Raw genomic sequence first — 25,195 nt, forward strand, 5'->3', positions numbered from 1 at the left:
GCTCTGCCTGGCCAGCAGAGCAGCACAAACCTCAATACATCAGTTAAAATCAGGGATTCAGAGCAGCACACACACATGCAGAAGAAGTACCTTCTTTTCCCCGCTTTGAAACTTTCCCAGATCACCTTTCCTGATGCCTCTTTTCTCTGTTTTACCTCCCTGCACAATAGCCATTAGCTCCTGACACAACTGGTTGTCCTCAGAGGAACCCATAGGTCTTTTTTCTGGGTTAACACGCATGTCTAGTTGGGATGGTTTCAGGCAGCGCTCAACAGAGATCTTGGGAACAGTACGAGAACCCTGGTCGGGGTTGCTGCTTCCCTCTCTGGTCTTTTGGAGCCAGGCTTGGCTGCCAGTGGTGTCATGCTGCTCTGCGAGGATGCTTTCCGGGCTCTCTGCTGCCCAGCGAGGGGAGCTAGAGTAGCTAATGCTGGGAGAAAGAGAGCCAACAAACTTTTCTTGACTTTGTGGAGTAGCCTGATAGAAACTGCGAGTGGAGGACTGAGGTCTGGATGAGTAAGAGGGCAATGGGGATTTAATGGACCTGGGAGTTGAGGAGCCAGAGAGGTTGGAATGCTGGAGGCTGACAGTGGGGGTAGGGCTGGCTGCAGTGGAAGGCGAGAGATAGTCAGAGTGAGGGAGAGAGGCTTCAGGCGGAGGAGGCAATGGAGGAGTTATGGTAGGAGTGGTGCTAGGAGACACTCCCACAGTCAGAGCAATCCACTCAGTTGTGACTGCCTGCACCTCTGGAGATAAGGTGCGGCGTGCGAAAGGCAAAGGCGGAGGAGTTGGTGTATGGAGCAGCTCAGAGCTGGGAGACTTGAAGGAGACAAAAGCAGGAGAGAAAAAGAAATAAATGAACAAAATGATAATAAAGGAAAATATAAATGATTGAGTAAAGGTAAAAGGAGAAAGAGCAAGTGTAGAGAGAGGCAGATCTGTGACCAAGCACAGTGTGTAAGTTTTCCAGATAAGTGCACCATGGAGAACATGCTGTCTGTGGTTGCTCCAACCAGCATCCAACTCCAGATACCAAACATTTTGTGGAAGACCTTAGACTTAGTATCATATACCCCAAGTCCCTCAGGAAGCAGCTGAAGCTGCTATCCACAATGGCAGCATGCAGTATTTGACTGGCCTGGCAGTAATATCTGGGACACAAGAACTCACACTGTGGACCCAGTCAGAAGTCATTGCTGCAATATATTTTTACTTTATCCAACTCTAACATGAGCAATGCCTGCCCCTCAAAAACCTTGCATTGCTGAAGCTGTGAAGGAGAAAGGAATCAACAAAACTGTCTGCAGATATTTGGCCTTCGGGTGATCCCGAAGGTCCTGTGTTTATAAAGGCAGAACACAGAACCGAGTTCTGCTCTTAGCTTTTATCACCGGATAAGTCAGTGAGATCAGCTACATTAGCACTGACTAGAGTATTTCTCAGTCCTCCGCCAAGTTAGGAAAAAAAGTAATGGGAGAGAATTGATCTACTAGGGGAGGAATCAAAAGAATAGCAAAAGGAAACAAAAAAACAGTATATACAACCCCTTTCATCAAGGAGAGAAGCTGGCAGACAGGCCACAGCTATGTAGAGACTGCCAGGCTCAAATGGAAAAGGTTATCTGAGGTCCACTTTAACAGGGAGTCCCAAACAAGCAACATGTCTTTCCTCTTTACATGGTGGCTGGGAACAAAAGCACTCCTTTTAGAGATGATCCTGACAGACACTAGGCATGAGCTATGGCAGCCTTTCCCATCTGTCCTGCCCTTCCTCTTGATCTCAGTTCTCCACTTCTATTTCTTGCAGTCTTAACCTCGTAATGACCTTGCTTTGATCCTGTGGGTGAGAGGATGCACCAGAACCTCATGGCTGCAACCTAGACACATACGATGACCTTCAAGCATGCTTATTTGCAGGATGGGAGCAAAGCAAAGATGGTGAACATTCTGTGATCCCCATACAATTACCTGCTGTCATTTTGACTTCTGGTTTAAACTGCTGTATGGTTCATAGAGAATCTAATATTCATAGAAGATCCCAGACTGGCTTGCTCTCAAAACCAGAGTTCACTTAGCCCTGATTTCAAATAATACAGGCTGCTCTCCTGACTTCCAAAACTTCCACTGTGATCTGGAATGTTTAGGGTTAAGTATACATCTTGATTCAAGCTACCCGTTATGTGCATAATGGCTCCTACAGACTACAGCAGTCTGTCACCCCTTTTAACAGTCACATAAAAAAGTTCACTTATCACAGTGACACTTTATGAAGTGTAAACACACACTCAGGAGAAGCTGGATCACCACCTCTGATGTGAAGGAGATATGATTTCTAATTCCATCTTTGATAGTGAAACCTATTCAGAAGTCTGTGAACTGTAGCCCTTTCAGTCTGGCCTGAATTCAAACTACAGATCAGAGATTAAAAGCTGAGTCTCCAAATCCCACATTGACCCGTTCATTAACCTTCCTGGTAAATGAAACATCACCTTTTCCTGCAGCTGCAGCATGCTGCAGGGAGCACACAGCTTTTACTGCGCAAAACACAAGTCTTAGCTACAGGGTATTTTTGGCTATTTATTCTTGCACAAGCAATGGCAACATCCCTCCATTCTGCAAAGAGCTGTAATTGGCTGCATCTAGTCCAAATACCTGTGGTGATGCCGTCACGCTGCGGTTAGGGGAGAGAGACATTGGTGGATCAGGGTAGTCAATGGCGTTCTTGACCACTGGCCGTTTGAGCACCTCCACATAAGTGACAGGGAAGATGCCTTGGCGATTGGTGCCAGAGATTTTTCCTTCATACCAGTTCTCATCCACTCGCCGAATCAACGTAATCCTTTCACCCTATGAGAAGGAACAGTAATCTAGTCCTGACTTCAACATATTTCATCATTCCAAAGCAGATTATATTTTTAATCTTGCTGCAGCTGACCTAAAACAATTTGCGTCCCTCAGCCTAACTCCTGCTTCCTGGTTATTGGATCTTAAATTTAACCTCTGGATGGGAATGAGATATTTCTCTTCAGAAAAGAAGGAAATGCAGATCTTCATGTGCTGACTTGGGCTGTCTGCAGACTCACTCAGTTATGCTCACTTTTTCAAGACCCTACTTGCTAAAGCAAATTTGAAAGGAAAAAAAAAAAAAAGGAAACCAGAGGTTTCAGGCTGACCAGGAGACCCTCAGGGGTAAGAGGTGCACAGGGATTATGCAGGGAAACTGTAGCCCTAAGGTCTGTAGTTTAAACTAGGTCTCTATGCTCTTTCCTGTTTTGCTAACAAAAGAAGTGCCTCCCATAACCTTACTATAAACTGCAAGCCTCACCTTCATGCATAATTAAAACAGAAGACAGACAAGATCTAATCTGAGCATCAAAACAGAAAGCTAGCTGATGGAGAAATGCTGCTACTTAATCTAACTACGGCTGACTTGGCTCTGAACAGCCATTACACAACCCATTCTTATCCCTTCAGTCGACAGTCCCATCAATAGCTCACCGGCACTCAGTGGCTTGGCATGTAGCAAGAAGGAAGGTGAACTCAGTTTCCTTTTTTTCTGCATTGCCATGCCGATGTGACGGCATGCATGTCCACTGCACAGTCTCAGACTGGAGACATGCCACCAAACACTTAATTTGCCTTGCAAGGCCAGGCTTCCAGCATATGTGCTCAAAGCACCGTTTTGGCTAGCCCTAGGGAAGTAATTGGCACTTCTTGATTGAGCCCACCTGCAATGCTCACTGCGATGCATGACATAATAACTATAGACTAAAACCATGGATGATGATGAGGAATCCTTCCTGACTACAGAGCGTGTTATTGGAGCTTTCATTTGGAAATTGTAAGTAACTAGTGCTAAAATTGTCTTCAGTATTTGCCTGTATTTAATTCATCAGCACAACAAAAGCCTTACCTTTCTGAAGGACATTTCCACTTGGGTATCCCCATTGAAGTTGAACTTAGCAATAGCATCTCCATATTCCAATACTTGCAATGGGGATTGCTTTTTGGGTTGAGCTTTCTCAGCTGGTGGGAGAAGCTAGAATGAACGAACAGAATCAGATTAGGTACAGACAAAAAGTCCATAAACTGGTCACTGTCAGAAAGGAGTTGGGCAAAGAGAACACCTGACGTAAAGTAGCTACCTCTATATATGACCGTGGGAAGATGCCAACTCTGCCATGGTGTTCACCTTCATACCAGTTCTGGTCAATTTGCTTGTAAATGTAAACAATATCTCCTTTTTGCAGAGGAAGTTCCCTGTTAATAACACAAGCACTCCATTAGAACTTCACTGGAGAACAGATGTGTTCCTTTTCTGTCCAGCAATCCCTAGGTACCAAGGTCTCTACCAGCTCTGTTCACCCAAAGTGAAAGCTTTATGTTGTGGATTACCCTGTTCATATTGTCGTGTGCAGGACTCTCTTGCTCTTTGAGCATCCTGTCAAAAAGATGACCTATGAGTGCCCTACTAATCACACACCCTCCAGCAGCAATGGGGTCAAGCTCAAGCAAAAGATGCCACTGGCTGCTTTCCTTACTGGATATGGTAAGCAGTGTTGAAATCCTGGTTTGAATTGTGTTCTGTCACAAGCGCCTTCCAATGAGAGATGCGATTTCAATAGAAGCAGGTTTGCAGATTAGATCAACTCCCTCATACGCCAATGCAGATCCTGCCACATTTACACTTCTGGTCAGCCTGTGGCTGTGCAAACACTAACCTCACCTGGGACAGAAAGTGGGGATTTCAATCCACAGCCTTCAGTGCTAAAATTACGAATGTCTGCAGCTTGAGGAACTCACACTGTGGGCACTTTGTACTAAGCTCATAAAATGACTACTTGGATCATCACAGGAAAGCCACGACCCAGCCTTTCCTAACACAATTGTCCAAGCCTCCTTTACTTTTATCTGGCACTCTGATATGTTCTGCTTAAAGGAAGGACACAATCTTTCATCTGCCTCGGTTTTATTGCAGTTGCCAGGGAGATGCAGTGTAAACCACTACGAATCATCAGCTATGATTTTATAGAACATATAATAAAATATTACCAGGGCATTAGCACCTGAGAAGAAAAACAGCAGGACTTTAGCCAAATTCTGCTCTTCTTTCTTCCCTCCCTAGCAATATTAAAATGAGGGCTTCCCTCGGCTCATGCAGAGCCTTTCAGGCATTTTTGGGTCCCCCAAAAGAACAAGCTGTGTGATTCACCCAAGGGACCACAACAGAGGTTGGAGGAACAATGCCACCAGAAACATCCACTGGTTTATCCACAGATGCCAAGGGAGCAATGGCCACTATGTACCTCTTCTAGGTCCTGAGTCAGGGAAATTCTGACTCAAGGGCCCATCTCTATGCTTAAAGACAGGCATCTGTTTAAGTCCCTTGCTGCTGTTCTGCATATCTACATTGCTTGGACTATTTGTATGGCACATTTACACGGTAAGCTAATAACACAGGTCTTCCAGCTCCTAAATCAAAGCACAACTGGGGATGTCACAAAGGGGAATTCTTTTTCTCTCTATCACAAGGACAGTGAGAGAGTTGCTACCTAAAGGTCTCTCTCAGCCATCCTGCTTACAAGGTGCAAGAAGGAACATCTGCCATAGCACTCTCCCATGGCTCCACTCACCCTCAGAGCAGAACTTGTTCCAGTAAAGAATGTGTGTCTGCCCTAAAAATCACATGGATACAGATGCATCTCCAGAGGTCCCTTCCAATCCCTACCATTCTGATTCTGAGTCCTGAAGGTCCTTCAGGGGCTACAAGCTGCAAGATTCATATTATTTTTCCTGCCTTGCTATGGCCATCTTTGCTTTGAGCTGCTAGAAAGACACTTCCAAAGCATGAATCCAATTGCATGGCACTTCATAATAGCTGCACCATAGGGTAAAAAGCAGAGGAAGAACTCTCAAGGCAGTAGTAACAAACTGTACTCACTTTAGCGTCTGTGCTTTAAAGTCAAACTTGGCTCTAGCAGGTCTCATCTAGAGATCAAAAAAATCAACACATTAAAATAATCATCAGGTTTTCAACTCTCTTCTGAGGAAAAACACCCAAACTCTTCTATAGCTAATATTAGTCTGGGGAAAAAATTAAATGCAGGTATACTACTACAAGCTTGTGTGCAACTGGTACTACTATCCAAATATGCTGGATGGGTCTCTCCCACCAGGGCAAAAGTGCCAACTTCTAGTCTAAAAGTAATTAAGAGTTCTACAGCAGATGGATTTAACAGCAATAAGCTTTAAAATGTGACAAACCCTGCTGAACAAAAGCTGCTCCAGTAACTACAGTTACTGTGTGCTTTGGAACCAAATCCTCTTGGCATGTAAATGGAAAAGCAGAATTTACTATCTGGGGAAAAAGAAGTAGGATTTCATCTGATGTGGCCCTTATTACCTGGCCCTGCTGAATCCTGCAGTGTAACCCAGGTACTCCATATAAATTGGTAAGAAAGAGACAAAGGTAAGGAGGATATATATGAATAAATTAAGCACTCGTCTCAAAAAAAAAATTAGAAGTCTTCAGTGGCTATAAAGCCAAAGAGGATGTCAAAACTTGATTTACTTGGATGATTTTCAGATGTCCACAAAACATTCTGACTATCTTGAAGTACTTTTGGTAAGAGAGCATAAAACAGGAAGCAGTCACATTCATGTGGCACCCTTTATGTAGATAAAGGGTAGACAAGTGTCCTGCATCTGCATGGTGATCACCTCACCCACCACCGTGTGCAGCATCTCTGGGGAAACACAGCCACTGTCAAGAGTCCTAGCAGCGATTCCAAAGACAGAAAAATGTATTTGGCTAGGACACCTGGACTAGCATCCGTGGGAAACCTGTCTACCTCCTCCTTTGTCTCTTTCAGAAAGACCAACTAGGTCATACACAGTGAAACATGCTGAGACTTTTTCCAGTTGTTTCTACAGGACATTAAGCATCTTTCAAGAGGGGAAGAAACAGCCTATTTCCATAAACCCCCCCTATGAGCCAGGATCAAAAAGACGTATCATTTCTAAGCATAAGGCACAGACAAGAAGACAATGTAGCAGTATGATGCAAAAGATGCAGAATGCCTCTTATTTACTAGGAGTAGCTGATATTTAAAGGCATGCATCACAGGTGTGCACCAGCAATTCTCAGCAGGCATGCTTTAATATATGCAGCTTGGTATAGAGATATCAATTAATTTACCAGGCACAAGAATCAAAGCAGATCTAAATGAAGCCAGAATGGGAAACAGGAAGGTGGAAAAACAAAAACAAAACAAATGACATTCTCTGAAGAGCTAATGTCGGCCTAAAGCACAACATTGTGAGAGGCAAATATTGCTTTGGGTCAAGCAGCAGACTGAGGTAACTACAACAGACCTCTGACCCAGATTTCCTCTTTGCTGTATCGTCTACATTTAGCAGGTCCCCAAATCGCTCATTAGTGATAAACTGATGGTGCGTTGGAATAACCCCTGTGTGCCTTCTAGCTGCAATATCAGCTTCTTCTTGCTCACGTTTAATCCGTCTCTGGTCCTCTAAAAGTTTCTGCCATAAAATTGCATAAAATGGGCAGTAAATCATCTAGTTAAAGGCATTCAAGACTGCCATACATGTGACTTCAATAAAACTTCTGAGGTTCCACCAAATAGCTGGGATTTTACAGTTCACCATAAAATACTAACTACACCACACCCTTTTGTTTTTGCAAGCACAGAAGGTACATCATCATTATAGTGTAACTGAAATACAGCTCATACAGAGGATCTGATCCAAAGTTGATGGAAGTCAATGAAGAATTTTTCTAAGTTTTGGCCAGGTGCTGGATGCTTCTAAGAAGATTTCTGATAATGCAGAGGGCTGATCCACCCCCTTCATCCAACCAGGGGTTTCTCTCACTGACTTCCAAGATACTCAGAATCAGCCCAATAGGTAAGTTCTAAGGCACCAAACTCCCCTGAACTTTGCAAGGAACTTGGCAGAGTCCCTAATCACCTTCAGGTATCAGGTTCTCCTGTACTTCCTTTGGGCACATGTAATAACGCACTTTGTAAAATGAAGTGAATAAACCCCAAAGAGTTAGTTTCAACTTCTGGAGTCTCTGGCACACTAATGGAAGTGTGCATTCTTCATATATCTGGGCAGAAGGATTCTTCCACCTTTTGAGGTTGACTGTAGGCAGAAAAGTTCAGCTCTGTGCTGAACAGCAGAAGTCTGTATTTCACATAGGAATTCAGATCAAGTTTTACCATATTTCAAAGCATATATAAACTCAGAAAGTTAACACTAAAAATACCACCTGTTTTATTTCTTTCCTTCTTTATTTTTGCCCTCCATGGCAGTCAAACTTGCAGCTTCCTGGAAAGCAATGACTTTATAGCATCTTTAACTTAGCCTGATTACAGTCAGTGCTGAAATGTCTGTGTGGCTTTCCTATTATTTCAGCTTGTCCAAGTGTTGCCAAGTCATTTGAAAAACAACTTCTACATTCTGTTGTCAACACCTTGAGACACTGGGAGAAAACTTCACACTTTACAATGTCTTAAAACATCTTGCCTTTGCTGTTCCAAACCTGAGGACACCACCCACCACCATCATCACCATCTCCCTCCTCAAAAAATACTGTTCTTACCAGTTTGATTAATATCTACTGAAGTGGCTTGCTTGGAAAACAAGAAAACTTAGAGAATAACCATTTCCTCTGTACCTGCAAGTACTGGGGTGTTGTACCACATCTCACACACATCTCCAACCTTTTTACATTCTTCAAAGGCCCCATATATAACTTTGAGCAATCAATAAGAACTATCAAGTTCGTCTTAAGCAAAAGCTAAACAGGACCACATATTTTACAGCATATCAGTGTCAGAGGTAGTATTAAAATAAACTAGTTCCAGTTCATTGCTCTAACTTCCAATATGCACAGCCATGGACATATAAGCTGCCCTTATACAAGGCTGAGTGCTGTACTTTTTCATCTGTGGAGCTGCTAAAATAGTAGATCATAAAAGAGGGGATTACCTCTTTATCATCATGCCTTCTGCGGATAATTTCTTCTGGAGTTTCCATGTAATCAGCTGGTGCAAAATGCCTTGGTGATTCTGAATCTACTTCAAAACAACAGACGGAAGTTAAAATACAGATGGATTTATCTAGCATAACCAGAAAGGAAAAAAAAAAAAAAGGTATTTTAAACCAATTTATTTCCATTGTGACATTAAGGATTCTCAATTGCCAATGACCAAATTGCCAATCAGATGTTGATAATTTATCCGTTTAATTTTTTTTCCCTTTTGGGCTGTACTTATGAACAAAGATCCATAAGCAGGGAGAAAATAACAGTACAGGAAATTGTAAAGACATAGAAGGACTTTGTGAAGAAAAGACTCGCTGCCATCAAAACATAACTGAGTACTTTACTGCAGAGAAAAATATAATACACACACACTCACACACACACAACTAGACCTTGAGAAACCGCTCCTTAAAGCAAATCAACTGGGGTTTTGTGTGCAATGATACAGGACTAGAAATATCTCATGTTGAGATTCTTGCATCCCCGGAGTTGCTTGAGAGATAAACTGAACCTGATGTGATTATAAAGGCAGCGGAAATCGTTTCTCAGAAGTGCAGCTGTTAAAAAGTCCTGAACAAAAATGCTCAGCAAGACAGGCAAAGGATATTAGACACACTAGGGAAAAAAACAGAGAGTCATGGGATGCAAAGGTGGGGAGTAAAAATGAAAGGGTTGTGGAAGAAAAGGAGAGAAAGGAAGCAAGACAGATGAAGGGACACTGGTAAAGAACACAAAAAGCCACCTCCTAGGTACGTCCCAAGTTCACTTTGCGGGTTGTTGTTTGTATCCAGGCTGTGACAGAGGGCATATGGAACAGGGTTCCCATTGTTTAAGGAGTCAGGAGTGCCAGCCCGGCCCGTGAAGCTATCTTGGCTAGATCCCATGGTGGGGAAGTAGCTAAGCCTCTCCACAATGTCAAAGGAAGACAGGCGCCTGGGGGCTAGAGGCCTGCTTCTGGAGTACAGCTGGTGCTGGAAGTGGTGGCTCTTGTGTCCTACACTCTCCTGTAGCTGTATGGGGTCGTCTGGGTTCTCAAGACTGGGCACTGCTGGACCTCCTGGGCAGTCTAGGGGTGGAGTCCTGCAGGATTTGTTTTGGAAGGGCTTTTTCAATCGGAAAGGGAGCGGGCTCATTAGGTAGACATTTCTGGGGAGCATATGTCTGTCCCCATAGGCATCTCCTTTAGAGTCAGGGTTTCTGGAGGCCTGCTGCTGCTCATGCCTTCGGATGGTAGTGAACCTGGTGTAGGAAGCTGGGCATGTGCCTTTACATCTGTTGATTTTATGTTTTTGAGGCCCATTGAGGTTGCTGTTGCTGCTGCCACTGTCATTGGATGCATTGGAGAGAAGATCTATCTCATCTGTGCAAGCTGAAAGTGTGTCCATAGCGATGGCATCACTGACATCTGAAGCTGTGTCCTCCATGTTAGTGCAGGAATTGCAGGACTTATCTGCCAAGCTGGCTGCATCCTTCTCTTCTTGGTGCGCTTTTGGCAAATCCAGAAGAAACTCTGCAGAGTAGGCAGAACTCAGACAAGTTTTAGGCTGGAGAAAAGTGGTGAATTTGTTTTGTCCAGTGGAAAAGTCAAGTGATGGCATTGAACGAGACCTCTGGATCAGCTGCTCAAAGGCACTGATACGGGAGGAAACAGTGTGTTTAGGAATTTGCTCTGAATCCTCATGATTAAGGCTGGGCTCCATCCTGTCCTTTGCTTCATTCTCAAACTGAGATGCAATATCCCTCACACTGCAGGACGAGGCTGCACCCAGATGGATCCTGGACCGGTTGATCTGGTGCATGTCTTTATACAGCATTGTAAATTCCATCCCGCTCTTCCTGGAAGCAGGGAACAGGTAGCCTTTCCTAGAGTTGATGCCATACTCCTGCAAGCTCATGGTGCTGCCAGATTTGACTGCATACTCTTGCTTCGATTTCATCAACATGTTTTCTATGCTTTCCCCTATGTCTACCATCAAAGCCTTTTTATTACCAAACAAGGCAATGGAGCTACGAAGGTTTTCGCAGCTTTGAGCCTTCTCATGAGACAGCAAGATACCCTTCTTGTCCTGCACAAGAGCAGCTGGAGCAGCTAGTTTTGGTTTGAATTTAGAAGGGAGGATTTCAGTAATGCAGGCTTTTGCAGCTGATAAGGGCTTCTTATGTTTACATGCGTGACCTAACATACCAGCATGACTAGCGTTAAGGGTTCGGCTGTTAACTGAAGAGGGAGCAGTCATATGAGCATTCCCACCTTTACGATCCACTGGTAAGCATGCAGAATAAAATAAATACAACCTGTTAGCTTAAGTGCAAGAAAGCTATTGAGAAAGGAGAAAGAACATGCTTGGATTTCATAAAACGCACTTTAACAAAACAAAGTTCCAAAAAAACCCAAAAGAATGCAGGAAGAAACTGCACAACAAGCTGGGTGAAGTGCTGCTAACATATCTACTATGACAGGCTTGGCCAAAAGCAGGTCTGGAGCACTTTGAAGGTACCCTCCTAAAAAGTGCAAAGCATTGTCAGCTTCCAGGGAAGCTGCAATATCATGGAAAAGGGTAGCTGAACTCTGGGCAGGATCAGAGTGTCAAAGAATGCAGAGGAACTAACATTGCAAAACTGGCTTAATACCAAGCCGGTAATCGCACCTACCATGGTCTCAGCACAGTGCTTGCCAAGCAGCTTATTCCTGGGAGGAACATCAGCTGGTGTTGCCCAAGAACTGTCTGCTTAGAGATTCCCCATACTAGGAATAAGCTGAGTGTCCTTCAGACAATGTGGTTTGCCATGCTTGCTTTAAAAATCAAGGAGTCAGATCAGGTCATTATTTTCTTCTTAAGGTTAGATGTAGTCTGGATTCAGTTTAGACTGTAATTTTTAGGTCTGCTTCCAATTTGATTTCAAACTCAAACATCAAAATAACTATTCAGGTTCGGTTGCAGTTTGGGGAACAATAACTGGACAGATTTTTTTTGTTCAGATGTAGTTTGACTCCCTGCCCTACAGGCTTGACATAATGCTGAAAACCAGCTGGAAGACAGAGACCTTTTGGTGCAATGTACTATTTTAAGGAAAAACAGTTCAGAAGCCCAACGCATTCCTTCCCTAGTCCTCTCCCCATCTCAAGCCATTTTTAGGTTGAAGTTGGCTCAGAGATACATTCCCCAACACAACTCCTTGATGGGAGTCAGGCTCTTCTTTGTCCTAATCCCCTGGAGTCCACGACGAGGGGAAGAAAGGGAAGGAGATGCAGCAGTCTCTGTTGCCTCCTGTCTCAATGCCTGCAGGGCATTGTTAGTTCACATTGTCCCATGCATTCTCTGCACACCCCTCTCTGGCAGGAGGCTGTGGAGCGAGTTGAGGCACTAGCTATGCGAGGCTAGCCAGGCCAGCAGACATAGTGTAGACTGCTGAGATTATTTCAGTAGGAAGAAAAGGCAGGAAAGGGCTCTAGCATGGCAAGGCAGTGGGAGCAGGTTAGCAGCAACGTCAGGCTGAGCAGCCTCAAGGAAGAACATGAGAATGTGGGATGTGCCTGAGGTGCTGGAAAGAGGGAATTAATTGATTCCTGTTGTGAAAAGGAACCTGCATCAGATAAAGGGGTCATGAAAAATACTGGCTAGTGCGGTCTGAGAGAAAAAAAGGAGAGAAAACAGGGGATGGCAAAGAGGATGAAGGACAGAGGAAACCTCAACTGGCTCGAATAGGACTCTATAGCCTGCAGCAGTTTGCCCCACGTCACCTGGCTATTGACACTGTAGAACAGAGATGAAGTTAGTGCCCTAAGCACTTACCTTTTGTGGAGGCAGAGCTAGAAGGTCGCTTGAGACCACTCAGCCCCTGGAACGGGATATCTCCACCTTCCAGCACACTCTTGTAAATATGTCTTTCATTCTCCAAGCCAGCAGGGTCTCCTGGTGCTGGTTCTGACTCTCTCTTCACTGCATGGTAGTTGGGTGAATATGTGGAGCTGGAAAACACAAAAAAGGTGGAGAGACACTGGCTGAGAGCAAACAGAAAACAGAGAAAACCACACTCATGAATCCATAATAGACTGTACAAAGAACTGGTGCTGCATGGAAAGGCTATGAATACACTGAGATAATGTTCTAGGTTTGGCACTACCGGAGCATTCTTCACCTGAGGGAACTCAAACATCTCAGTACCCCAGAAAATAGGCAGCAGAAAAGCACTGCTCCTTTATTTTACAGATGAGGCAAAGTCACAGACCAGATGCCTGACTTTCTTGGAGAGACAGAGAAATTCATCAGCTATCAGGAAGCAGCACCAGTATCTTCCTATTCCTAGTGTTCTCTCTTTAAAGACTAGCCAAGCCTGTCTCCTGCTTAGGACTTCATCTCAACCAGTTCAGCCTCTGAATTAAGAAGACTCCCAGAGTAATAGCTCAAGCCTATCAGTGAGGGATCATGCAGAGAAGCTACAGCAGGCGCTACAGATACTACTGCTCTAAATGCCAGAGAATTTCCCTGATGTGCACAGTTCTGCTCAGCTTTGCCTCATGCGTCCACTACACAAAATTTAAAATCCTGGACACTAGGTCTACCATGCAGATATATAAACAAAATGTCGTTAAAATGAGTGCAACTTTAATTTTTCAGGCTAGAAGGAATGAACATTTATTACAAATTCCTTTCCTCAGTCATGAATCTAAGCACAAATATGACCCCACATCTGACTTCAACATTTCACTGTTTCCTCTCTAAAAAAATTAACCAACAATGCTCTGGTATGCATCCCTCTCCAGGCACAAAAGGCCTAATGAGCTATCAGGCAGACGAAGTTTTCCTCAAAGCTAAGCTCATCTGATACCAGTTTTTGTGCTCAACCAGGCTCTTCAGAATATGATGGAGTCTCACACGAAGGTATTCTAGGGCCAAAGCATGACTGAGAACAAAAAAATTAAAATAGAGCACCTGCCAATTCATGGAAACATTTTGAAAGCTCATTTACATCCTAGTGTCCAGGAGTGATTCAAATTTATCCAAGTGTGGAAAGGCTTGTGGTTATGCCTACTTGTTGTGAATAACTTTGTACTGTTTGTTTTGGACAAATGCTGCACTTTTAGGGTAAAGAGAAAGCTTTCGAACACATCAGAGGACTGACTATGGAGGTGCAATTACACAGTATCTGGCTCACAAAGAAGATTTTAGTTTCCAGACAACAAAAATCAGGTCATATGCAGACCCAAAAAATGCTTTCTGGAGTAAAACCTCATGAAAAGCACCATTAAAGAAAAAGGTAATACTATAATCTTTTCAACATAGGCAATGCTCAAACAGACCCACAGCTACAGAGCTGCTGTGTCTTACGGGGGTTATCTCAGTGCCTCTCTCAGGTTCCCAAGAAAGTCCTGCCACTTGCTGCAGAGAATGATGACTGCCCTGAGGTTCTTCATCAGGGAGGTAAAATGTATTTTAGCCTAATTATTAAACACCAAAGTCCTCCTTTAGGAATATACATGAGGGAGAGACAGGAGGCATTTGTCAGAGTCCCTTTACTGGTGGCTCCCATATTAGGGCCAGAAAGCAGTACTGTTTCAGGGTCAAAGCAGTTTGCACAATCAGAATCAGAAGAAGCACAGGAAGAACAACACTACGGAGAAGAAAATACACTCCAGGTATCCTTTCTCCCTACCCTCTAAAGATAGGGCAGGGACTCCAGCAGGCATCACTGTTGTGTCCCATTCCCAGCCTACCCAGGTCACTTCCCCTCTGCTGGCACTCCTGAATGCTTTGGCTGGTATCAGAAAGGTCACAGGCAGTACTGTCATGGGGAGAAGACTTACTAGCCTCTTCCTACTAAAACAAGACCATATAGTCATAGGAGTAACCAACAAAATGTAGCAGTGTGTGAGTTTTCCAGCAGAATGAACACAGACAGAAGGGAACTGAGTTGAAAGATGTACAGGAGACCTTTAAGACAGCACTGGAAGGGTGGTAAACCCAAATGAATGAGAGTTTGGAGAATAAAATGCCTTTCCAAACAAACCATCCATGCCTTTCATCAACAGAGTCCTTTTGATCTGGTGCACATAACTGGGAATATCTATCAGGAGGCCAATCCATCATATATGTATAACAGAAACAAACTTTGTTTATTCTATGCAGTGAAGTAACCTGCATGAAGTTAAAGGCAATTATAAACTTCGTCAAGATGGAGTTAAAGGTCTATTCGTTTTTTAAAGTTACTGCCTAGCACAAACAGTAGTTCTTATCTAGACAAAGCAATCTTTTGCATAATTACTTCAAAATTCACTGAAGACCAGATATTGTACTGGACCCATCTAAATGCATGTGTACAATTCTTATGGTACATGCATTTATCTGTATTCATTACTAAAATGCCAAAGCCAACCCACTTCAATGTAAAAAACTGTCCCCTTCATGCCCTCAGACTGTAAAAAAAAGACATCAAAAGCAACTGGAAAACTTACTAGGCAGACTGGTCTGTGGAAGTTTCCAAAGGAGTAACACCTGCTGTATTCTGTAAAAGTCCAAACAAAGGAGTCATTGATACACATTCACACAGGAGAAAAACTCAATGTCATTTTCCATTTCTTTGAATATTAGCCTTTAAGAGGCATCGAGGTTTAAGTCTAAATGCAATTTAAGCTGTCAATGTCTTTGCAGAAAAGCGACAATTCTCCTGAGTTCCTCCAGGGCAGTGACAGGTTTTCAGCGCAGCCGATGGCTTTTCGAAGCGCCTATTCTTTTGTCTGCAAGCGAGTCATTGTGAATAAAGCCAAAAGCAAGAAGAGATAACCAGCTGGGCCATGACCAGCAGACACATGCTCATAATTATTTCCCCAAGCTTTCTCCCCAACCGGTCACTGCCCGCCTTTGCTTTTTACATTTCTGCAACACAATACATTTCTCAGCATTCATGAAAAAAACAAACATATCAAAGCACTAAAGGAAAAGCAACATATCGGCTCCGTTTCCTTACTTAAGGGAAGCACTGCCAGCTGCACAGGTTCAAAAGCAAAAGCCCGCTCTTAGCCGCTCGCTTTAAATCCATCTAACACTTCCTAGGCACGTTATTTTAAAAAATCCAAGGCAATTTTAGAAGAAATGCTCTATTTGGTGTCCCTTCATCTACTTGGGGACTCCTACGTAGAAAGAAAAAGCAAAGCTTGGGCTTAAAAAAAGGCAGCTTTTTCAAGTCCTGGTGAAATGCCGCAGCTTGAAACAAAATCAACCACAAAGGGAAGAAAAAGGGCGAATAAAAAAAAAAGGGGGGGAAACGGCATGTTACCAAATCTATCATCTCATGGCTTGGGTTGTGCAGACCCTCCAAACGGCGGCAGCGGCTGACCATAGAAGGCCATGGGAGAGTGCGGCACAAGGAGAATGGTGTAAGGTCTCTTGGGAATCTCCGAATCCTAGGTAGGTGCGAGCTCCCCGCAGAAAGCAGGGCTGGTGGGAAGGGAGGGGAGATGGCACCGCGCCTGAAAGGCACGAGATGGTGACGTGACGCCAAGCAAGAATTTTAAGCTGATTGCTGCCGCCTATTCATGTGAAAAATAGAGAGGAGATTTTTGCAGACACTGAACATAAAACTCTAAAAAGGGGACAAGGGTGGGGGTGGAGAGCAACTGGAAGGGAATGGGGGAGCGAGGAAATCACTGTATCTGAAATGGATTTCAAGCCGGATTCTCAGCATCACATTCTATTATTTCTGACAGCGACACAGCAAGCCATGCAGCCAGAACGGTCAGAACCATTATTTACCCCAACCTCATTTAATAATCATCCAGCAGTGAATAGATTAGAGCAGAGAGTTTGGAAACAGGGATTGGCAGCATGAAAAGAATAGGAAATACCTTCTGTGGCTTTTTATGTGGTGCTTTATAAAGCTTCTCCATTTTTTCTAAATCTGCCTCTAACTCAGTCTGGTAGAGGTAGAGGTCTTTTTCTAGATCAGTCTGGTTAAAGAAGGAGAAGAAGAATGGGAAAATAATGCTTAGGGTTAGGGGAAACCAAAGGAATGTTAATGAAAAAAAAAAAGAGAACCTTTTTAATTGAAAGAAGTTAAAGATGGTATGGACAATACACAGAAATTCACTAGTAATTAACCATGTTTCAATCATTATAGAGGAAGTAGTTTTAGGCATTTCACATTCAAAACTAAGAGATGCACAGGCCTGCTAGAATCTAATTCCATAAATCACAAAGTCATAAAACCCACCTGTGGGGGAAAAAAAAAGATATTGTAACAATGTGCAAAATATTGTTAGTATAATTATCATTGCAAGTCAAGATAGCAAAACCAACACTCTAAATTATGATTGATTATGCTTTAAGAATTATTAAATCAATTTAATAGCTACTTAATTGTTAGGCTGATGAGCTCAAGCCCAATTAAAAAAAAAAATCACTCACAAGCACATAAAACCCAAGCAATGCTACAAAAAAAAGAGGACAAATTATATGCACACATAGATACGCGCTAGACGCTGTAGTACAATGTACGTGAGACACAATTACCTTTCTATCCTCTCTAGTAAGGATAGAGCAATCTCCAGGAGTATAATCCCAAATCTTTTTTGGAGGCTGATGGAAAGCAGAGGAAGGAAATGAGGAAATGAAGATAAGGAAAGACATTACAGAGAATATGGAAACTGGATTAGAAAGGAAGGGGAATACAATAAGGGATTTGCATCAACACTGAAAAGAAATTTAAAAAATCCAACAAACCAAAACAAAACCACAAACGAAACCACAACAGAGAAAGAGATAGAAAGGGATAAATCCACTATAGCACAAATAACCAGAGATCATGGGAGGGAAAAGGGAGTGTACATGCAGTCTGGGAGGGGTTGTTTTCAGTAGCATCTGAGGAACTTTTTATTTTAGCAAGGCGCTCTAAGGGACTTTGGACTCTCTAGAGGGAGTCCACAGATGGTGGTTAAAGCATTCTTAAAACAAAACCAAAACAAAATGGAAAAAAAACTCACGCAGTCACAAAAAGCATTTGTTTTGCTCATTATTCTTTTCAAAAAGAAAGGATAAAATGAGAGCCTTTGATAAAGAAAAGGGAGACTCTTTCCCACTCCCACTGGACTACGAATACATACCATGTGAACAAATGGCTGAATTTCCAGTGGTGGCATTGTGGGGCAATGAGAATGCAGAGTTGTTATTTCTTATTTCACTGGTTTGGGAGTTGTTTGTGAGGGGGGTTGGTGGAGAGAATGGGACACATGGAAGTTTGAAAACTAGTTGTTTAAAATTCATCTTACGGGCAAAGATGCCTATTTTGAAGTATGATTTTCCTCTTTGGATGCACATGTAAATATTGTGGTGGACTATCCAAAGTGAAAACTTTTGTCCTGACACTCCTATCCTATTTGGGTAATATGGCTAATTTATTACCAGATACACACCTCTTACTGGTGTGCTCAAAGCAACTTTGCTTTTACTTTTGAAATTAGGATATATTTGTTCTGTTTCCAAACAAAACCAGCCTCTGTTGACTGACAATCTTAGCATGACCCTACATGTCCGTCCTGATTTCTGTGACTAGAGTCCCTTCAAGTCATTGACAAGGAATCTCCAAGTGTGGTAACTACACACATGCTTTCTTCAACAGGGAAAGCCCCACCCTGGTCATTCTGGTGCCTTTAGAAACACACCTATACTCAACAAGTGCTCCCTTTTTCCAAGCGTGTTCCCTGCCCACATCACAGAGCTGCAAATAAAAGTCTAAAAACCAGGGGAAATCATGCCTGTAGAAATACATATTATTTCCAGCACTGGGAAAAAAATCCTGGGACAAATAGAGAATCATAGAAAATCCCAGATGCTAGCAAATGTCAGTTAAAACTGACTGGCTACGCATGAGCCTTAGCCATTAAGTGGTCACAAAAACCTACTTCTCATGACTGGAGTCATGAGTGAGCAAAGCTACCAAAAGCATGCTCTTTCAGCTATGGCAATGAAGCTCAGACAGAGTCTTATTAACTATAAAAGTCTGAGACGGCAACCTCAACTCAAGTGCCTTTTGCCAAAGCACAATGTACAAGAGTACTACCTTTATGGGCTGGCACAGTTAACAAGGAAGCACGGTTGCATGGCTTTGGAAGTACATCAAGTTGACGTGGGATATCATTTCAAGGCAAGCTGTAATAAAGCAGCCCTTAACCATAGTCTCCTGAGCAAGGTGAAGGATTGTCACCAGTACAGATGCTCTGCTGAGCCACAGATGGACTGCTGGTATAGTCTGAGGTGCCCTATTTTGAAGAAAGGCCAAGGCCACGTGACTAAAACTACAAATGCACAGTTCTAATGAACAGATATACCCTCACTTCTAGAAAGGACCACGGGCATAAATGGTTCTCTTTTCTCTGACATGTTTCCCACTAACTTACACTAACTCAAAGGATCAAGAGATGATAAACCTTCATACACTGCAAGAGCATATGGCTACTAATTACATGGCAGCAAAAAGAAGTAGGTTTCTTTTCACTTTGTACAAGTCTTAAACCGTACCAACTGCGGAAGGGTTAAATTCTTACACTGACATCCCCTAAAAGCCTCAGTGAGGTGGGATTTACCTGAATTCTACTGTCTAAAAGGTAGGGGGTGTCTCATCTCAAACACTCTTGAAGGTCCTTCTTTAGCTTAAGCTAGAAGGTCCATAGTTACAAAATGTGGTTTTCTGACAGAACAACCCAGCCACTGCATGTGTTTGTTTTCCAGAAAAAGCTGCACTATTCCCATGATCAGAGCAGGCCTCCAGCCTCATGCATCTATGCTCTGCACAGTGGTATTTCATTATTCCGTGGGAACAAAGACTAGATTTAAAGAAAACCTGCTGTCTGGTGCCCACATGCCGTTGCTTTTGAGGCCAGTACTAAACCTCAAGACATGTTTCTGTACTATTGCACATACGTGGAAATCCCAGCAGCACTCAAAAATGAAGTGTATGGGCATTTGACAATTGGAGATATTTATACTGACCCTCTGGTGCAGTAAGAGTACTTTATTAAACAACATTTAATAATGAAATTGATAGTGTTTAATCAGTAAGAACTAGGCCATAAAATGCTTTAAAAGCACTTTTTTTTCCCCAGTAGCCATGACCACTTATATGTTCCTTTCATCAAAATGTCCCTTGTCCTATTGAATAATTAAGCTTTGCTTCATCTTCTTCCAGAGTGGAGTCAAGATGCCGACAACTGGGGTTTTTTTCCCTTTTTTCCCCTAGACATAGTGACACAGCTCCGTTTGAAAAGAAAGCACGCTCTTCTCAAACTCCTTTGGTTTCAGGGAATGGTAAGGACTATTCAAAACAGACTGATGCACCCCATTTGGCAATGGGCAAATACAAGCATAAGAAAATGAACAGGAAACAGGGTCATGATCTGTTTATAGACAGCTGGAAATTACTGACTTATGATTTGCAATCCAAGGTCAGCAATAAATGAGTGATTCTCCTTGACTTAAAGCTACTTATCAGCCATTCTAGATGATCTTAGGCAGAGGGAGAATAAGGATTTTGAGTAATGCCTTTCAGTAATGAGAATAGGGCATTATTTCCAACACTAACAACAAAAATGCAGTTTGAACTATGGTATGTGAAAAAATATGGCTGGAAGTGGGGAATGCTTGTAGATGCCTTCAAGATACTCAAAGTGGTCACAGAACAGCTGCTTCACAGCAGTACCTGGATTATGTTATGAAAAGAAATCACGTTTTTAAATGACTAATGCAGCTGTTCTAGGTGTAGGGCCTAGCAAAGGGATGTGACAATCATTAAGAAGAAAAATAATGATAAAAAAAAAGGCAGGTTGACTTCATTGGTCATCAAACTATCAAACTTACCGGTTTCCCAAACTCCAATTCCGAAAAGAATTTATACCAAGGTTCATTCTTTAAATCTATCTCTTCTGGGCTTATATCCCGAGTCTAAAGGAATTGGTGATAGGGGAATGGAAGAAAGAGAAGGATAACATTATGCAAAGAATACACAGAAAGGGACTGTTAGAGATGCAGATCCCATGGTTTTCATTCTGAAATGTAGATACTTAGGCTTCAAATTTGGAATTTCTACAGCACCTCTCTCACAAAGTCTATGAATTGCTTTTAATACATTAGAGAAGCCTAACGGTATCATTGTGAGAATCATAAACACAGAGAGAGATTATGCAGCTTATCCACAATCACAGGGAAACTCAGTCTTTCAGTCCTTTTATCAGACACTTCCAACAATGCTGCATATAACTTAATTTGTGTTTTTTTAATCTTCATTTTTTGAAAAAAGAGAGATTCAGTGACTTGAATCAAATACTGCATCTTTAACAGCACATGAATATGTGAGAAACCCTGTTCTATACACTGCAAACAGAGTGAAAGGTGTTTTTTAAAATCAAAAGGGACACAAGTCAGAGAGAACACATCCCTGAAAGACCTCTGAAGGGATGGGTAGAGACACAAAATTACTTATTTCTTCACAAATAAATGTTAGAGAATCAGACAAAACTGCAACACAGGGAAATCAGACAGGACAGAAAACAGGACATCTTGAAAGGAAATTCCCTTTTGTTCATACAATCTGTCTTGATGAAACAACAACAAAAAAGTTTAAATAGTTGTAGCTGTTAAAAAAGACTACTGGTGAGATAGGAGAATAAAGTCCATTGCTAAGGGTTATCAGCTGTCACTGCCTAAGTCACATTTCCATGTACCTAGTCTTAGCCATTGTGGATCTCAGTGCATTAACAATGTAAATACATTATGTCTTGTATGCCAGTGTGACCCCAAGTGCTCCGTCACAAGCCATGAGCCACACACATGCACAGAGGGCCAACACAAAGTGTCCTGCTGCAAATTGTCCTGTGATGGTGTTACTGAGGCTCTGATCGTTCCCAACAGTGCTGGACTTTGCAAGATGTTCCAGACCCTGCCACAGCCATTAGGCATGAAAGAAAAAAAAAAACAAACAACCTCTAGGATGAGAGCTCAGGATTGATGGCTTCCACCTGAAAGGTAAACGGTTTCATCATGTCTGATCTCTGATGGCCTGAAAGAAGGTTTGGCTGTTTCTTAGAGGCACAATAGAAACAATGTCTCCTTTTTTTTTCATTATTGCACTCCAGCTAAAAGTACTCATTTTGTTATATAACTGCCTTTACATTTAAAAAAGCTCACTGATGTCTACAAATCTGCAGCCTCCTTGAAAGATCTAGTCACTAACACTGCATTATTCTTGTATTTAACAAGAGAGACACTGTGACACTCTGCTTCAAGATCTTCTTGCTTCTGTGATGTATGGTTTGAAATTAAAGCTTAAAAAATAACATTGAAAGTAACACAGCCATCACATTCTTTTTGTCTTTCACAAGCTCTGTACAATTTTACTCAATTCTGCTTATGATGGTCCTCCTTTATGCTTTTAGACTTTGATTCAATGGCTCAATTGAGTGCCTGATGAAGTCTGAACATGCAAACAGTGACACTCATGATGACAGACCCTTCACAAAGACTTAAGCACACAAATAATAAACTAGGCCGTTTGCCACACAGTTTAATCTTGGCTTTAATCTCTTCAATCTTGTATACTGTGAGACAAAATTGTCACTTAAGTCAGCAGAAATCTTTCTCCCAGATGGACTGCAGAAGCAGAGCTGTCAAAACATGTCCAAACCACTCCTTGCTGCCACTTCTCTAATGGGCTTAGCCAACACCCAGTACAATGAAGCAAGAGTCATCCATCTCCCATTTCAACAGGCAGTAGGGTCATGCTCCTTATCAAAAGCAACTCCGTTGAAGTCAATTAAGGGGCACAGGTGTGAAAATAAGTTCGTTCTTCAGAAAGCAATGGACTTTGATTCCATTTGGAAGGAAAAAAATACACCAAAACACTAAAGAGAAACATCAGGTCCTAGATCAGACCTGATTCTTCTTTCTACTGCTTTAAATTGCTATTTACTCTTTTGTAAAATCCTTCACAGGTTTTTCAGGAGTGTCCCTTTGTGTATTCCATAGATGGATCAGTGTCTGAGCTGTTAACACATGAAGTCACTTTTAGATTTGAACCTCAAATGCAACTTATGCTTCTAACTGAATCCTTTAAATTAATGCCTATATAGGAAATTATATCTCTGTACCAGACTGGCTCTTCACCAGTAACCTCATTCAGTATTTTCAAGCACTTACAGTGCTACACTTGTACCACTGAAGGACATTTTAAGTGAGCTGTAGTGATTTATGCAGGACTAGCTAATGAGTTTAGCACTGCCTCTCTGTCCCAGCTCTTGTCAAATCCTCTCAGCCAAGCCTGCAGAATGAGACACTTTTATTTTCCCCTAGCTGTCACAATTCACAGCATTAGTTACTAATTCAAAACAGAAGTGGTAACAGCTCACTTAACGCTCCAGGTATAGCTGAGGAGCCAAGCTCACATTCAGTTCTGCTGCCTCTGACACAGAAGTGGTGAGATCCATCTGAATAGGAAAGCAGTCCAGGGGAGATGGCTGCGTCCTAATGCACCTCAGAAGCATCCCCTGAGGCCCATTACAGGCACTCTAAAAATGAGTTAGTCCATGTTTAAAGCATCAGAGGAACACAGAAACTGAACCAGCCTGCTTTGTTGCATAATACCTCCAATTCCCCAGTAGCAACTAATGCCGAGCCCTAGAAAAATTATAGCTGCTGAAACAGTTGCTGAACAGGTCACAATGTCAAACGTGGATTAAAAACTAGGGTTAGTGATCCATACTTAACACAGAAAACAACATGTCCAAAAGAAAAGAAGCCTTTCAATCCTCCTGTGTCTTGCTTTATAGAGAACAAAAACGTTAGGAAGTTATGCAAAATAGTTTTGAAAACAAAACATAGAGGAGGAAATACATCACACAAGCACCGCAATTTAAGCCTCAGGAATCATATCCAAACAGAACTGGATGAGCACTTGGAGAGTTCTTTAAAATTACAGATTGTGGCTATAAGATAAAAAAAAAATAGACTAAAAAAATTACCATCTTTTCATTGTTTAGAACAGAGGACTTTCCTGGCTGATAGTCATAAATGCTTCTGGGCTCTGCACGGTATTTTCTGGTGTCCACCTTCTTGTCTGGAGGCTCCCAGTCAGTCCTGAGGAAAGAAACACTAGTTTGTGATGACAAGCATTTCCTTTTGAAAGATGCCTTTCCCTGTTAATTGTGCTTTAATCAGAGTACTTTTTTTAAAATCAAGGAAAGGAACTTGTTTCAAGAGGAACAGTTCAGATAGAGCAGAGTTTGATACAGCTCAGCTGCTGAAACAATTAAAGCAAAGGAGGTTTTTTTCAAGTACTTTCAATAAAATTCCAGACTTCCATATCTTTCCTGATTGGAAATAGCTCAGTGATGGGTTTCAGCTAAGGTCACAAATATGAATGTGTCCAAACTCTGAGAAGAACCTGGATTAAATCTCTTTTGCTAAGGTTCCTTATTTCAGCCACATCACTTTGCTCTACTCTGCCAAAGTGAGGCCACATCTGGAGTAGTGTCCAGTTCCAGGCTTCCCAGTTTCAGAGAGACATGGAATTATTGGAGAGAGTCCAGTGGAGGGCTGTGAAGTTGATTAAGACACTGCAGCATCTCTCTTATGAGGAAAGGCTGAGAGACTGGGTTTTTTTTAGGCTGGAGAAAGGTGAGAGGGGAACTTGACATCCATCATTGATAAGCATTGTTAAGAAGATAGGGACAGACTCTTTTCAGTGGTGCCCAGTGATAGGATGAGGGGCAATGGGCACCAACTGGAACACATTTCCTGAACATGAGGAAAAATTTCTTTACTTTGAGGGTGACAGAGCACTCAGACTAGTTGGCTGCCCACAGAAGTTGCAGAGTCTCCTTCTGTGGAGAGATTCAAAACCTATCTGGATGCATTCCTGTGCTTCAGGTGAACTCACTTTAGCAGAGGGGTTGGACTAGATGATTTCCTGAGGTTCCTTCTAATCCCTACCATTCTGTGATTCTGCAATCATTGATTACCTGACTACTACTGCTCTAAATTCTGAGGGCACTTTGGGGTCCAAGAAAGTGTCTCTTCTAGAGACATGAGTAAATTATCTCAGACTGGTGTATCTAAAGTGACTAAGAACAGTCCATTGACTATCC

General features: G+C 42.4%; 1 protein-coding gene across 33 annotated transcripts in view; it reads right to left on the reverse strand.

The window, feature by feature from the left end:
• SORBS1 (sorbin and SH3 domain containing 1) overlaps window positions 1-25,195 on the reverse strand; it is a 187,137-nt gene that overhangs the window by 11,590 nt on the left and 150,352 nt on the right. For 8 of the 33 annotated variants that reach the window (XM_064144862.1, XM_064144863.1, XM_064144868.1 and 5 more), the window contains 15 exons: window positions 24,071-24,185; window positions 20,916-20,999; window positions 18,167-18,181; window positions 17,577-17,642; window positions 16,913-17,014; window positions 15,524-15,573; window positions 12,864-13,039; window positions 9,812-11,332; window positions 9,015-9,100; window positions 7,374-7,541; window positions 5,941-5,987; window positions 4,145-4,259; window positions 3,913-4,038; window positions 2,652-2,846; window positions 91-819 (listed from right to left, as the gene is read on the reverse strand). In XM_064144862.1, the coding sequence (XP_064000932.1) occupies window positions 91-819; window positions 2,652-2,846; window positions 3,913-4,038; window positions 4,145-4,259; window positions 5,941-5,987; window positions 7,374-7,541; window positions 9,015-9,100; window positions 9,812-11,332; window positions 12,864-13,039; window positions 15,524-15,573; window positions 16,913-17,014; window positions 17,577-17,642; window positions 18,167-18,181; window positions 20,916-20,999; window positions 24,071-24,185 (3,595 nt within the window). Of the gene's footprint in view, window positions 1-90; window positions 820-2,651; window positions 2,847-3,912; window positions 4,039-4,144; window positions 4,260-5,940; window positions 5,988-7,373; window positions 7,542-9,014; window positions 9,104-9,811; window positions 11,333-12,863; window positions 13,040-15,523; window positions 15,574-16,912; window positions 17,015-17,576; window positions 17,643-18,166; window positions 18,182-20,915; window positions 21,000-24,070; window positions 24,186-25,195 lie in introns of all 33 variants that reach the window. The other 25 variants (XM_064144885.1, XM_064144886.1, XM_064144883.1 and 22 more) reach the window with 16 other exon arrangements.

Source organism: Pogoniulus pusillus, chromosome 6 (assembly GCF_015220805.1).
Source record: "Pogoniulus pusillus isolate bPogPus1 chromosome 6, bPogPus1.pri, whole genome shotgun sequence".
Taxonomy (NCBI): Eukaryota; Metazoa; Chordata; class Aves; order Piciformes; family Lybiidae; genus Pogoniulus; species Pogoniulus pusillus.